Below are 14,219 nucleotides of genomic sequence, written 5' to 3' on the forward strand. Positions count from 1 at the left end.
CATGAAGTTTTAACATCTACTCTCGTGTAATGGAAATCTTAAGAGCTATTTTTATTCTTGTGGCAAAAATCAAAGCTAAAATGTTATAATCGTTGTTGAGAAGACTTATGGGCCTCCAATTATCAAGTAAGAGAAGATCTTTTTTAGGTTTTAGGTATTAAGGTAATTAGTCCCTGGTTCAGGGTTTGTGGTAGAGATTCTATATTTATACTTTCTAAATATAACTTGTATAAAAAAAATGGATACCTGTTTTACAAACATTTTATAAAATTCAGCGGTAATACCATCATTTCCTGGTGATTTATTATTTTTAAGATTTGCAATGGAGTCAACAATTTCTTGTATAAGAATGGGACCATCACAAAAACTTTTTTTCATCTGCATTAATAGTTTTAACATTACCTATTAATTAAAAAAAATCTCTAGTAGAATCTTCACAGACATTAGACTTATATAAGTTCTGATAGAAATTTGAACATTGTGCGGCTATTTTCTTTGGGTTATTTGTGATACTGCCATCCACAACAAGTTGAGTAATGGAGTTTTTTCCATTCTAAAGAAAAAAGAAGAATTTGTGAATGCTCTGTAAAAGGTACAGGGAAAAAGACTGTGACGTAGACAAAATAAGCAATGTTTCATACACTACAAACCAATAATCTTGTTTAGAGCAATCCTGGACAACATAACATTACATCATATATATATATATATATATTATATATATATATATATATATATATATATATATATATATATATATAGACACACACACACACACACAGAGCATTAAAATAAACTTATCACTATTATAACACTTTTTTTTTTTAAAAAAAGGTATATAAATGATGGACATTGACGAAATGTTTTTGGTTTCTTTTTAATCACTCGATCATTCATCCTTGACCATGACACGCTTGAGTGACTGTGACTGAAGCAGATGCACTTAATCACCTAATTAGTGAGACAGCTGATTGGATATGGAGTGATTTCAGCTGTTGAATTGCAAGCTTGAATAAAAGCAATAAAGAAAATCACAGAAAAAAAACAATATGCCACGTCTGTCAAGAGAGCAGCGCCTTCGTGCGATCGGCATGTTGGAGGCTGGACTAGGGCAGCGTGCTGTGGCTCGTTGTCTTGGGTGCTCACAGCCAACGATTTCAAACCTGGCGAGACGGTATGACACACTCTGACAGGCCACGAACTGGGAGACCGAGAGTCCCAACACCTGCCCGAGATCCACAGATCATTCTGCAGCGTCTTCGTGATGTCAATTGTTAATCAGCACGATAAAAAGTCACTGCACCTGCTCTAAAACAGAGTTTGTCATTTTTCGATCACATCTAGTGAATTTTATCCAAATGTAAGTGATACGTTTCTTTTTATACAAGTTAAAGAACTTATATAAAATGAGCTGTACTTCGCTAGAAAATCGAATACAGACGCGTTTGTATAAGTTATAGAGGCACACCCCCAACACCCAGCCTCTGGGCGTGTTTGTAGGGCTATACGGCGCAGCTCTGGCTGACGCGAAGCACAGGACCGAACATGCGCGTTGGTCGTGACAGAATGGAGCAGGCAGCCGATAAAACTGAGTCCGGGGACCGGGGAGCGGTGGAGCAGCGGGCAGGTGAGGACACGCACTCTCACAAACTGGACCAGTTTTACTCGGTGTCGCTGCCTGCACTTCTAACAAGGAGTAACAGCGCTCCTGCTATACGAAGAGTTTACTTAGAGATGACTTCCGATACAGCCCTGTTAGTTTAATGCAAGACGTTTCACTTTTAATAATAACTTAAACTAATTATTCACTGATCGATAAAACAGTGGATTTAATACCACCAGAGGCTGCATTCAAACGACACCATTAGCAGTGTCAATAGTCGCTGTACTAATTGTGATTAAACTTGGTAATAACATTATTTACATAAGTTATTGAGAGGATCAGATTCCGTCTATATTGGAAGTGTGTGTCACTACAGTCACGTGTCTGTATGTACGTATATCTGGACAATCAGTTATTCCGCTGACATGAAACTTGTTTTTAACATTACTTTTATGATAGTGATCAGAGACCGGGGCTAGGGGTGTGTCTGTCTGTACGTCTGTCCACCAGAGGGCGCGGCTCAATTACATCGCGCTCCACACAGATTGTGAAGCTCATTAAAACCTCGCCCTGCCAGCCTGTGTTGAACAGCGGCACTCTGCAGGGCGTCTCCTGGAACACGTTATCAGTATAACAATAGCACTGGCTGGATAAGATGGAGTCGATGCCAGGGCAATCAGAGGCAGTGATGTGTCACTGTAAAGAAACAAATCAGATGGCTTGTCATTTTTTATACCAATTCCAAGTTTCACATTTTGGTCTTTGATGGTGTGTGAGTGCCGTGAGTGGGGCTGTATCTTCAGCACAGACAGACCCCTGAGGTTTTGGACGCCCCGTTCCTCCTCTCTCCCCTCCCCTCTCATCTCCTCCTCTCTCCCCTCCCCTCTCCTCTCCTCCTCTACTCTCTACTCCCCTCCCCTCCTCTCTCCTGTCCCCTCCCCTCTCCTCTCACTCTCTCACTCCCCTCCTCTCCTCCTCTCTCCCCTCCCCTCTCCTCTCCTCCTCTCTCCTCCTCTACTCTCTACTCCTCTCTCCTGTCCCCTCCCCTCTCCTCTCACTCTCACTCCCCTCCTCTCCTCCTCTCTCCCCTCCCCTCTCCTCCCCTCCTCTCTCCTGTCCCCTCTCCTCTCACTCCCCTCCTCTCCTCCTCTCTCCCCTCCCCTCTCAACTCCTCCTCTCTCCCCTCCCCTCTCCTCTCCTCCTCTACTCTCTACTCCCCTCCCCTCCTCTCTCCTGTCCCCTCCCCTCTCCTCTCACTCTCTCACTCCCCTCCTCTCCTCCTCTCTCCCCTCCCCTCTCCTCTCCTCCTCTCTCCTCCTCTACTCTCTACTCCTCTCTCCTGTCCCCTCCCCTCTCCTCTCACTCTCACTCCCCTCCTCTCCTCCTCTCTCCCCTCTCCTCCCCTCCTCTCTCCTGTCCCCTCTCCTCTCACTCTCACTCCCCTCCTCCCCTCCTCTCTCCCCTCCCCTCTCCTCTCCTCTACCGTCCCCTCCCCTCTCCTCTCACTTTTACTCCCCTCCTCTCCTCCTCTCTCCCCTCTCCTCTCCCCTTCCCTCTCCTCTCACTCTCACTCCCCTCCTCTCCTCCTCTCTCCCCTCCCCTCTCCTCTCACTTTTACTCCCCTCCTCTCCTCCTCTCTCCCCTCTCCTCTCCCCTTCCCTCTCCTCTCACTCTCACTCCCCTCCTCTCCTCCTCTCTCCCCTCCCCTCTCCTCTCCTCCTCTCTCCTCCTTTACTCTCTACTCTCCTCCCCTCCTCTCTCCCCTCCCCTCTCCTCTCCTCCTCTCTCCCCTACCGTCCCCTCCCCTCTCCTCTCACTCTCACTCCCCTCCTCTCCCCTCTCCTCTCCCCTTCCCTCTCCTCTCCCCTCCCGTCCCCTCCCCTCCCCTCTCCTCTCACTCTCACTCCCCTCCTCTCCTCTCCTCTCCCCTCTCCTCTCCCCTTCCCTCTCACTCCCCTCCTCTCCTCTCCTCTCCCCTCTCCTCTCCCCTACCGTTCCCTCCCCTCTCCTCTCACTCTCATTCCCCTCCTCTCCTCTCCCCTCTCCTATCCCCTACCATCCCCTCCCCTCTCCTCTCACTCTCACTCCCCTCCTCTCCTCTCCCCTCCCCTCTCCTCCTCTCTCCTCCTTTACTCTCTACTCCCCTCCCCTCCTCTCTCCCCTCTCCTCTCCCCTCCCGTCCCCTCCCCTCTCCTCTCACTTTTACTCCCCTCCTCTCCTCTCCCCTCTCCTCTCCTCTACCGTCCCCTCCCCTCTCCTCTCACTCTCACTCCCGTCCTCTCCTCCTCTCTCCCCTCTCCTCTCCCCTTCCCTCTCCTCTCCCGATCCCGTCCCCTCCCCTCTCCTCTCACTCTCACTCCCCTCCTCTCCTCTCCTCTCCCCTCTCCTCTCCCCTTCCCTCTCACTCCCCTCCTCTCCTCTCCTCTCCCCTCTCCTCTCCCCTACCGTTCCCTCCCCTCTCCTCTCACTCTCATTCCCCTCCTCTCCTCTCCCCTCTCCTATCCCCTACCATCCCCTCCCCTCTCCTCTCACTCTCACTCCCCTCCTCTCCTCTCCCCTCCCCTCTCCTCCTCTCTCCTCCTTTACTCTCTACTCCCCTCCCCTCCTCTCTCCCCTCTCCTCTCCCCTCCCGTCCCCTCCCCTCTCCTCTCACTTTTACTCCCCTCCTCTCCTCTCCTCTCCCCTCTCCTCTCCTCTACCGTCCCCTCCCCTCTCCTCTCACTCTCACTCCCGTCCTCTCCTCCTCTCTCCCCTCTCCTCTCCCCTTCCCTCTCCTCTCCCGATCCCGTCCCCTCCCCTCTCCTCTCACTCTCACTCCCCTCCTCTCCTCTCCTCTCCCCTTCCCTCTCCTCTCCTCTACCGTCCCCTCTCCTCTCACTCTCACTCCCCTCCTCTCCTCCTCTCTCCCCTCTCCCCTTCCCTCTCCTCTTCCCTCCCGTCCCCTCCCCTCTCCTCTCACTCTCACTCCCCTCCTCTCCTCTCCCCTCTCCTCTCCTCTACCGTCCCCTCCCCTCTCCTCTCACTCTCACTCCCCTCCTCTCCTGCTCTCTCCCCTCTCCTCCTCCCTTTCCCTCTCCTCTCCTCTACCGTCCCCTCCCCTCTCCTCTCACTCTCACTCCCCTCCTCTCCTCCTCTCTCCCCTCTCCTCTCCCCTTCCCTCTCCTCTCACTCTCACTCCCCTCCTCTCCTCTCCTCTCCCCTCTCCTCTGCCCTACCGTCCCCTCCCCTCTCCTTTCACTTTCACTCCCCTCCTCTCCTCTCCTCTCCCCTCTCCTCCTCCCTTTCCCTCTCCTCTCCTCTACCGTCCCCTCCCCTCTCCTCTCACTCTCACTCCCCTCCTCTCCTCCTCTCTCCCCTCTCCTCTCCTCTTCCCTCTCCTCTCCCCTACCGTTCCCTCCCCTCTCCTCTCACTCTCACTCCCCTCCTCTCCTCTCCCCTCTCCTCTCCCCTACCATCCCCTCCCCTCTCCTCTCACTCTCACTCCCCCCTCTCCTCTCCCCTCCCCTCTCCTCTCCTCCTCTCTCCTCCTTTACTCTCTACTCCCCTCCCCTCCTCTCTCCCCTCTCCTCTCCCCTCCCGTCCCCTCCCCTCTCCTCTCACTTTTACTCCCCTCCTCTCCTCTTCTCTCCCCTCTCCTCTCCCCTCCCATCCCCTCCCCTCTCCTCTCACTCTCACTCCCCTCCTCTCATCCTCTCTCCCCTCTCCTCTCCCCTACCGTCCCCTCCCCTCTCCTCTCAATCTCACTCCTCTCCTCTCCTCTCCCCTCTCCTCTCCCCTCCCCTCTCCTCTCCTCCTCTCTCCTCCTCTACTCTCTACTCCCCTCCCCTCCTCTCTCCCCTCCCCTCTCCTCTCCTCCTCTCACCCCTCTCCTCTCCCCTCCCGTCCCCTCCCCTCTCCTCTCACTTTCACCCCCCTCCTCTCCTCTCCTCTCCCCTCTCCTCTCCTCTCCCGTCCCCTCCCCTCTCCTCTAACTCTCACTCCCCTCCTCTCCTCTTCTCTCCCCTCTCCTCTCCTCTCCCGTCCCCTCCCCTCTCCTCTCACTCTCACTCCCCTCCTCTCCCCTCTCTCTGTGTGCTGGTCTCTGAACTCATCTTCTTGTTTCAGATGCAGTGGAGGGCTGCCCCCCTGTGGTGCCTCGCTCAGAGTGGGGGGCCCGGCCCCCGAGGCTCTCGGAGAGCATGCAGGTCCCGGCAGCGCTGGCAGTGATTCACCACACAGCCATGCCGCTTGGCCACACCCACTCCGCCTGCTGCGTGCAGCTCCGGAACATCCAGCGGCTGCACATGGATGAGCGCGGCTGGAACGACATTGGCTACAAGTGAGACAGGAGAGCACTCGGGAGCAAGGGGTCTGGGGCAGGAGCAGGGGGGTCTGGGGCAGGAGCAGGGGGCCTGGGGCAGGAGCAGGGGGTCTGGGGCAGGGGCAGGGGGTCTGGGGCAGGAGCAGGGGGTCTGGAGCAGGAGCAGGGGGTCTGGGGCAGGAGCAGGGGGTCTGGGGCAGGATCAGGGGGTCTGGGGCAGGAGCAGAGGTCTGTGGTAGGAGCAGGGGGTCTGGGGCAGAAGCAGGGGGTCTGGGGCAGGAGCATTGTGTCTGGGCAGGAGCAGGGGGTCTGGGGTAGGAGCAGGGGGTCTGGGGCAGGAGCAGGGTGTCTGGGGCAGGAACATTGTGTCTGGGCAGGACCAGGGGGTCTGGGGTAGGAGCAGGGGGTCTGGGGCAGGAGCAGGGTGCCTGTGGCAGGAGCAGGGGGTCTGGGGCAGGAGCAGGGGGTCTGGGGCAGGAGCATTGTGTCTGGGCAGGACCAGGGGGTCTGGGGTAGGAGCAGGGGGTCTGGGGCAGGAGCAGGGTGCCTGTGGCAGGAGCAGGGGGTCTGGGGCAGGAGCAGGGAGTCTGGGGCAGGAGCAGGGTAGGGGTCAATTAATTTTTTTCAATTCCAGTTCTGATTTATTTTACAATATAGGCTTTATTGAGCAAATATGCATACAACTTGTCAAACACATGTGCACCTTGTTAACAAACCATGCAGTTCTACAAGGTGTACATGTGTTTGACAAGCTGGATGTATGTTTGCTCAATAAAGCCTACGTTGTAAAATTGGAACTGACTAAAAGGGAATAGGAATTAGAATTGGAAAATTAGGATTTTAAAAAGGAACTGCAAATGGAACTGCAATTGAAGAAAAGGAATTGACTCTAACCCTGGTTAGGATAACATGCAGAGAGCAAGGAGCTACAAACTTCACTCCCTTTCAGGAGCCCCATTCAAAATATAGGCACCCTGATGATCTGATTGTGTCTGCATGGCTGCCTGTCTGTCCATCCGTCTGTCTGTGTGTTTCTCTGTACACAGTGAACACAATAACTACCTTGATCTTTCAGCAATCTTCACCAAGCTTTTATCATACACTCCTTTCCTGGCTATAATCTGCTAAGATTGATTTTATTGTGACAGATATGTACCCTGTCGGGTGCTGTCTGATTACTAGGACACTCTGCACGGGTCTGCGTGACATAATTTTGCTATTGCAATTACATAGATCTGCCAAAGTGTCTGTTTTGCAGTGTACTGATTGGCTGTGGTTGTGTTTGCAGCTTCCTGATTGGTCCGGACGGCACAGTGTATGAGGGGCGGGGCTGGGGTGTGGAAGGTGCTCACACTCGCATGTTCAATAACAAGGCGCTGGGCATCGCGCTCATGGGCTGCTTCACCGGTGAGGCTGCACAGTCTGGTCTTGTGCCTTTCTTTGAGATTGCATGTGTGTCTGTGGTTCTGTAGTATGTTGATGTTGTGCATTGTGTTGATGCTGTGAGGTTGTATATTGCATTGATGTTATGTATTGTGTTAATGTTGTGTGTCTGTGTATTGTGTTGATGCTGTATTGTGTTGATGTTGTGTTGCTGTGTATTGTGTTGATGCTGTATTGTGTTGATGTTGTGTATTCTGTTGCTGCTGTGAGGTTATGTATTGCGTTGATGTTATGTATTGTGTTAATGTTGTGTATTGTGTTAATGTTGTGTGTCTGTGTATTGTGTTGATGCTGTATTGTGTTGATGTTGTGTTGCTGTGTATTGTGTTGATGTTGTGTATTCTGTTGCTGCTGTGAGGTTGTGTATTGTGTTGATGCTGTGTGGCTGTCTTGATATTGTGTCGTTGTGTTGATGTTGTGTATTGTGTTGATGCTGCGTGGTTGTATATTGTGTTGATGTTATGTATTGTGTTAATGTTGTGTGTCTGTGTATTGTGTTGATGCTGTATTGTGTTGCTGCTGTGAGGTTGTGTATTGTGTTGATGCTGTGTGGCTGTCTTGATATTGTGTCGTTGTGTTGATGTTGTGGATTGTGTTGTCTGTGTGTTATAGACTCGGCCCCCAGCCTGGAGGCTCTCTCTTCGGCCCGCAGGCTGCTCCACTGCGGGGTGTCTCTGGGGTACCTGCTCCCTGCCTTCACCCTGAAGGGGCACCGTGACCTGGGCAGCACTCAGTGCCCCGGAGACAAGCTGCACAGCTCCATCCGACAGTGGGCAAGCTACCGACCCTGAGGGGCTACTGCCACACCATCCACCAGGGGGCAGGAGAGAGACCCTGAGGAGACAGGGGCCGGCTCAAAGAGAGCGGGGCAGGAAAGGGGAGCCCCCTTCCTAGGCCTTCAGAAGGGATTGAGGGGTGAGGGTGGAGGCGGTGAGGCCCGGTGAGGGGGCTTTCGATGGCTACTCCTCACCTCTATGGAGATGAGAAATGATTTTGATTTTTCTGTGAAAAACAGACAGTAAATAAATAATATGAAAGTAAACGAAGTCTGCGCCTCTTAGTCTGAGTTTCTTCAGTCCTTTTCTTCTTGGTTTCAAAGGAATACAGTGGCAATGGTAACTCATATAAAGCAGTTGAATGGGTTCTTATACTGATTTAGTAAAGGTGGTGTCTAGAGTCTCATTCAGTCCTGCGGGTGTTACTGTGTGCTTCCCCTGCAGTGCTTGTGTGTGGATACCATTGTTACTGCACATTCCTTTCATGCATCATCCTGCAAGCAGGCGAAGAGGGGAAAGCTGAAGTTCAAACTCATGAAGGGGACCCTGAGAGTCTTCTTTTTTTATTTTGGTTTTGGGACATAAAATGACATCTTTTATAAAAAGTTTCCCGCAAAGTGTAATAAATCACAGTGAGGGCATTGTGAAGCACAGAGAGGTATGGTGAAGCATATTTAAAAAGCATGGTAAACTATGTAAATGTATAGTATAGGGCAAAACTTCAAAATGACCCCTGGTGAACTTTTATAAGAAGAGTCTCGAAGGTTTCTGTTAGTTTCGACTTTATTCTCCACTCTCATCCGTACAGCTGGCAGGGTTTAGTGTGTTTAGATGGGAGGAGAATGTCTTCAGTTTTTCACCCATGTTTGCCATTCAGCATGTTCCCAAGCTAATATTTAATAGTAAAGTAAACAGACAGGCAGTCAGACAGAGAGAGTATACGGGTCCCCATTTTTGACCACAGCCCCTATAAACAAGCATGGGGATCCCATATTTTTCTAGCTGTATATGAAATGCCATCACCCAAGAAAACAGACATTTGCGCTCTTCCAAAACACAGTGACAAAGATAAGTCAAATACATCCATAAATTAAGCGTTTTAATAAATCCTATGCGACAAACTTTACCGATGCTACAGGTTTGGATTGATTAAACCGGCTTTAGTAGTACCAGGTCGGGGTGCAAGTACGGGTTAAAGCGCAAGATGTTGTTTTTAAATGTCAATTCTGCATCCAGAGCTGTGTTTTATTTAAATGTGATACCAAATGAACCAGGAATATACTGTGGCCTGGTTTAGTTGGTAAAACGCCTGATCCTCTGATATGTATGCCTGGGAGGGGAAAGCCGTGGGACCTGGCTGTGTATGGTCCGAATCCTATGAACTAATAAATGTGCTGTGCTTGTACCGCCGCTAATGGAAGTCGACTCATTTCTTTTACATTCCCCACCACGATTGCCAGCTATCCAGGTTTACAACGCCCAAGAAGACTAGTTTTCTAATTTAAATTTGTTTGAACTATTCAGCACAGGGTTTTTCTTCTGTTAAAAACAACTATGTTTTTTTTAACTTTTTAATAATCAATGCATCCATCAGGTTACCGTTAAAAAATGACGACGTGATTAATCTAAAGAAAAAGGTTTGCCGATTGCACATGGTTGAGAATGTGATCTTTATTGCCAACGAGGTGACAGAAGTTATTTGATGTCGTATTATTATTATTATTTATTTCTTAGCAGACGCCCTTCTCCAGGGCGACTTACAATATCACATTATTTTTACATACAATTACCCATTTATACAGTTGGGTTTTTACTGGAGCAATCTAGGTAAAGTACCTTGCTCAAGGGTACAGCAGCAGCGTCCCCCACCTGGGATTGAACCCGCAACCCTCCAGTCAAGAGTCCAGAGCCCTAACCACTACTCCACACTGCTGCCCGTCGTAGCTATACTCAATTCTGTCGTTTTTAGTAGTGAGTAATGATGATCAGTGACACTCCAAAGTGAGACTGCAGCTGGTAAGCTGTGTTATGACATGGTAATTAACTCATTCAGAATTCTTTCGGTTAACTGCTAGTATTTTTTCAGCATATGCTGTTTAACATATTCGCGGAGAGCTTATATAACTATAAACTTCCTTTTTGAAGGAGGTGTATTTGGGAAGCTTGTCGATATTTCATACGCTGTCCCTTTAAGAGCCGTGTGTGGCTCGTCATCGTTTTGGAAAGGAAGCCGGAAGGTATCTGTTCAGTAGAGCGCGGAGATTCTTGTTGCAATGTGTCGTTTTTAACACAGTAAGTAAGAGGGGCTGCAGGGGGACGAGTACCTAAACAAACGAGAGGGCTGAGGGCAGGAGACGGAATTCACAGGAAATATGAACACCGATTCATTTCATTGTTAATCGTAGTTATAATATTGCACCTGTGTGGTCGCGGCTCCGGGCAAAGGGACGTTTTTTTTTTTTTTCTGCAGAGCGTTTGAATATCTTTCAGACAGACTGACAGCCTGTACCGCTTTGCATCTGGACTGGTTCCACCATATTGCGCATTGTCAGTGTAATACCCCGGTGACTAGGGGGAGTTAGTAACATAAGGGTTTACTGTGTGCGCTGCTGTGGTCGCTCTGTTTTCTTTTTACTGTACAGAAATTGGTATCCTTATTGCATCGCCTATGCGTTAACATGACCTGCTGTGCATTGATAACGGCGATATAGTAATTGACTGAGTCAAATAAATAATAATAATAATAATAATAATAATAATAATAATAATAATAATAGGGCTATAAGATTGTGTTCATTTCCCATTTAACCCATTGCTATCGGAGTGGAATATGATTTTGAATTACACGTCACAGGATGAGGGGGTCTCGAAATGAAAACGACGTTTTGTCTTAAAATATAAGTAAGTTGTTTTTATTATTATTATTATTATTATTATTATTATTATTATTATTAACATGTAAATACTATACAGTGCCTATCTGAATTTAAATACAAGCGTGTCTCAGCATTTTAAACGCTAGGACAACACGTGATAGTACTTGACGGTAACGTCAATTATATTTTGGTAATGGATGTCTGAAGACAGAAACTCGTTACTTGACTTCAATATTAAATGAATCCCAGTCTTGTCTGTGGATACAGCCTGACGTCACGCAACCACAAGGGGTCCCAGTGTGTCATGCTACAGTGATACATGCTGGTGACGTCATATTGCGCGAAGGAAGGTGCAATTCTAAGTTCAAGTCGGAGATTCTTTCCCGAACCCCCGTTCAAATACTGTTTTTCAAATAAGTAACAATAAAAGAAAATAATGTAAAATAAATAAGTGCCTTCTTTCTTTCGTTGTTGCACTTGTTAATTATTCAGCCAAATTAACATGAGCACTGAAGTAGACTACATAAGTTAATGTTAGTCACTAGGTACATTGATCTTAGTTCATTTTAGTTAGCACTAGTTAATAGTAGTTGCATTAGGCTCCTGTCTGCTCTTCCAAGTCCCGGCGGGTTTGAAGATGTCGAAAGGAGGGCGGAGGTTCAGAGCTGCGGCCCCGGTCAGTCCAGGCAGCTTGACGGGCCGGTGTGACCCGGTCGGGAGACCCCGGGCCCGGGTGCTGCTGTGCGGGCTGTGCGTGGTTCTGGCTGTGGCGGGGATGCTGGGAGTGTACCTGTCTATTGACACGCTGGACAGCGTGCGTCCACACCCCGCAGACTGGACGAGAGACAAGGTGAGCCGCAGGGCGCTTCCAAACAGCTCTTACTTCTGCAGGGTTTTGTGACATCTGAAGGTATTGAGATTATATAAGCAACTCGCATTCTGTGAGCCTATTAATAATAACAAGGCTCCCATTGCACAGCAGTGTGAGAGCCAGTCCAGATTTTACATTCACTCTGAATTTAGTAGTAGTAATACAAATAATAATAACAATAAGATTCCTGTTGCACAGCACTCTGAGCCTCCTCTCTCTCTTCCCTCTCCCAGCTGTCTCACTTGCCCAGCAGGGTCTCTGCTAGCCAGGTTCGTCGGCTGGTGTCTCGTGTGGACCTGAGCCGGCTCTGGGAGACTCATCTGCGCCCCCTGCTGGTGGAGAGGCTGCCTGGCAGTCCGGGGAGCAGCGCAGTGAGACAGGTGAACACTCTGAAACACCCTCCCCTCCTCTACCACTCCCCCCTCCTGGATGTTGACTTGTTTTCCTCTCTCTCAGCACCTCCTCTCCTCTCTGCGCTCCCTCTCTGCTGGCTGGACGGTGGAGGTTGACTCGTTCTCCTCTCTCACACCTCGAGGCCGGGTCTCCTTCTCCAATGTTCTGGCTGTGCTGGATCCCGAAGCTCCACGACGCCTCCTGCTGGCCTGTCATTATGACTCCAAGAAGCTTCCTGGGGGGCCCTTCCTAGGGGCCAGTGACTCGGCCGTGCCTTGTGCCATGCTGCTGGAGCTCGCCTCCGCGCTGGACACCATGCTGGGAGCAGCACGACACCGGGTGAGAGGAAGGAGATGGGATTGAAGGAGAGGGGAGGGAGAGGGGAGGGGAGGGAATGCTCACTGACAGCCTCGCTGCTGTTCTCCTGTCTGGTGCAGAAGGCTGTGTTGACTCTCCAGTTGGTGTTCTTCGATGGGGAGGAGGCCTTCGAGGAGTGGACTGCCACTGACTCTCTGTACGGGTCACGCCACCTCGCTGAGCTCATGGGGAGAACCAAGCACCCCCCCGGAGCAGAAGACACCACTCTGCTGAACAGCATCGTGAGTGCAGCCCTGAGACACACTGAGATACAGACACACACACTGAGACACACACACTGAGATACAGACACACTGACACACACACACTGAGATACAGACACACACACTGAGACACACACACTGAGATACAGACACACTGAGACACACACACTGAGATACAGACACACACACTGAGACACACACACTGAGATACAGACACACACACTGAGACACACACACTGAGATACAGACACACACACTGAGACACACACACTGAGATACAGACACACTGACGCACACACACTGAGATACAGACACACTGACGCACACACACTGAGACACACACTGAGATACACACATATACTGAGATACTGACACACACACATATAATGAGATACAGACACACACACTGAGACATACACTGAGATGCAGACACACTGACACACACACAATGAGATGCAGACACACTGACACATACACACTGAGATGCAGACACACTGACACACACACACTGAGATACAGACACACTGAGATGCAGACACACTGACACCTACACACTGAGATACAGACACACACTGAGATGCAGGCACACTGACACACACACACTGAGATGCAGACACACTGACACACACACACTGAGATGCAGACACACTGACACACACACACTGAGATGCAGACACACTGACACACACACAATGAGATACAGACACACACTGAGATGCAGACACACTGACACACACACACTGAGATACACACATACACTGAGATGCAGACACACTGACACATACACACTGAGATACACACACACTGAGATGCAGACACACTGACACACACACACTGAGATACACACATACACTGAGATGCAGACACACTGACACACACACACTGAGATGCAGACACACTGACACACACACACTGAGATACAGACACACACTGAGATGCAGACACACTGACACACACACTGAGATGCAGACACACTGACACACACACACTGAGATACAGACACACACTGAGATGCAGACACACTGACACACACACACTGAGATGCAGACACACTGACACACACACACTGAGATACAGACACACTGAGATGCAGACACACTGACACACACACACTGAGATGCAGACACACTGACACATACACACTGAGATACACACATACACTGAGATACACACACACTGAGATGCAGACACACTGACACACACACACTGAGATGCAGACACACTGACACACACACACTGAGATGCAGACACACTGACACATACACACTGAGATACACACATACACTGAGATGCAGACACACTGACACACACACACTGAGATACAGACACACACTGAGATGCAGACACACTGACACACACACACACTGAGATACACA

At 49.8% G+C, this 14,219-nt stretch overlaps 2 protein-coding genes across 5 annotated transcripts in view; both read left to right on the top strand.

Annotated features, from left to right (window-relative positions):
• Nucleotides 1-1,332: 1,332 nt before the first annotated feature.
• On the top strand, nt 1,333-9,522 carry pglyrp5 (peptidoglycan recognition protein 5). The gene is made up of 4 exons (XM_034058163.3): nt 1,333-1,627; nt 5,708-5,921; nt 7,192-7,310; nt 7,959-9,522. The coding sequence occupies exons 1-4, from the start codon at nt 1,546-1,548 to the stop codon at nt 8,135-8,137; spliced, it is 594 nt and encodes a 197-aa protein (XP_033914054.3). The 5' UTR covers nt 1,333-1,545; the 3' UTR covers nt 8,138-9,522.
• Nucleotides 9,523-10,314: 792 nt separating this feature from the next.
• qpctla (glutaminyl-peptide cyclotransferase-like a) overlaps nt 10,315-14,219 on the top strand; it is an 11,054-nt gene continuing 7,149 nt past the window's right edge. Inside the window, exons 1-5 of one of the 4 annotated variants that reach the window (XM_059004926.1) lie at nt 10,315-10,414; nt 11,619-11,848; nt 12,103-12,249; nt 12,326-12,601; nt 12,700-12,861. In XM_059004926.1, the coding sequence (XP_058860909.1) occupies nt 11,636-11,848; nt 12,103-12,249; nt 12,326-12,601; nt 12,700-12,861 (798 nt within the window). In that variant the 5' untranslated portion in view covers nt 10,315-10,414; nt 11,619-11,635. The other 3 variants (XM_059004928.1, XM_033994062.3, XM_059004927.1) reach the window with 3 other exon arrangements.

Source organism: Acipenser ruthenus, chromosome 30 (genome assembly GCF_902713425.1).
Source record: "Acipenser ruthenus chromosome 30, fAciRut3.2 maternal haplotype, whole genome shotgun sequence".
NCBI lineage: Eukaryota > Metazoa > Chordata > Actinopteri > Acipenseriformes > Acipenseridae > Acipenser > Acipenser ruthenus.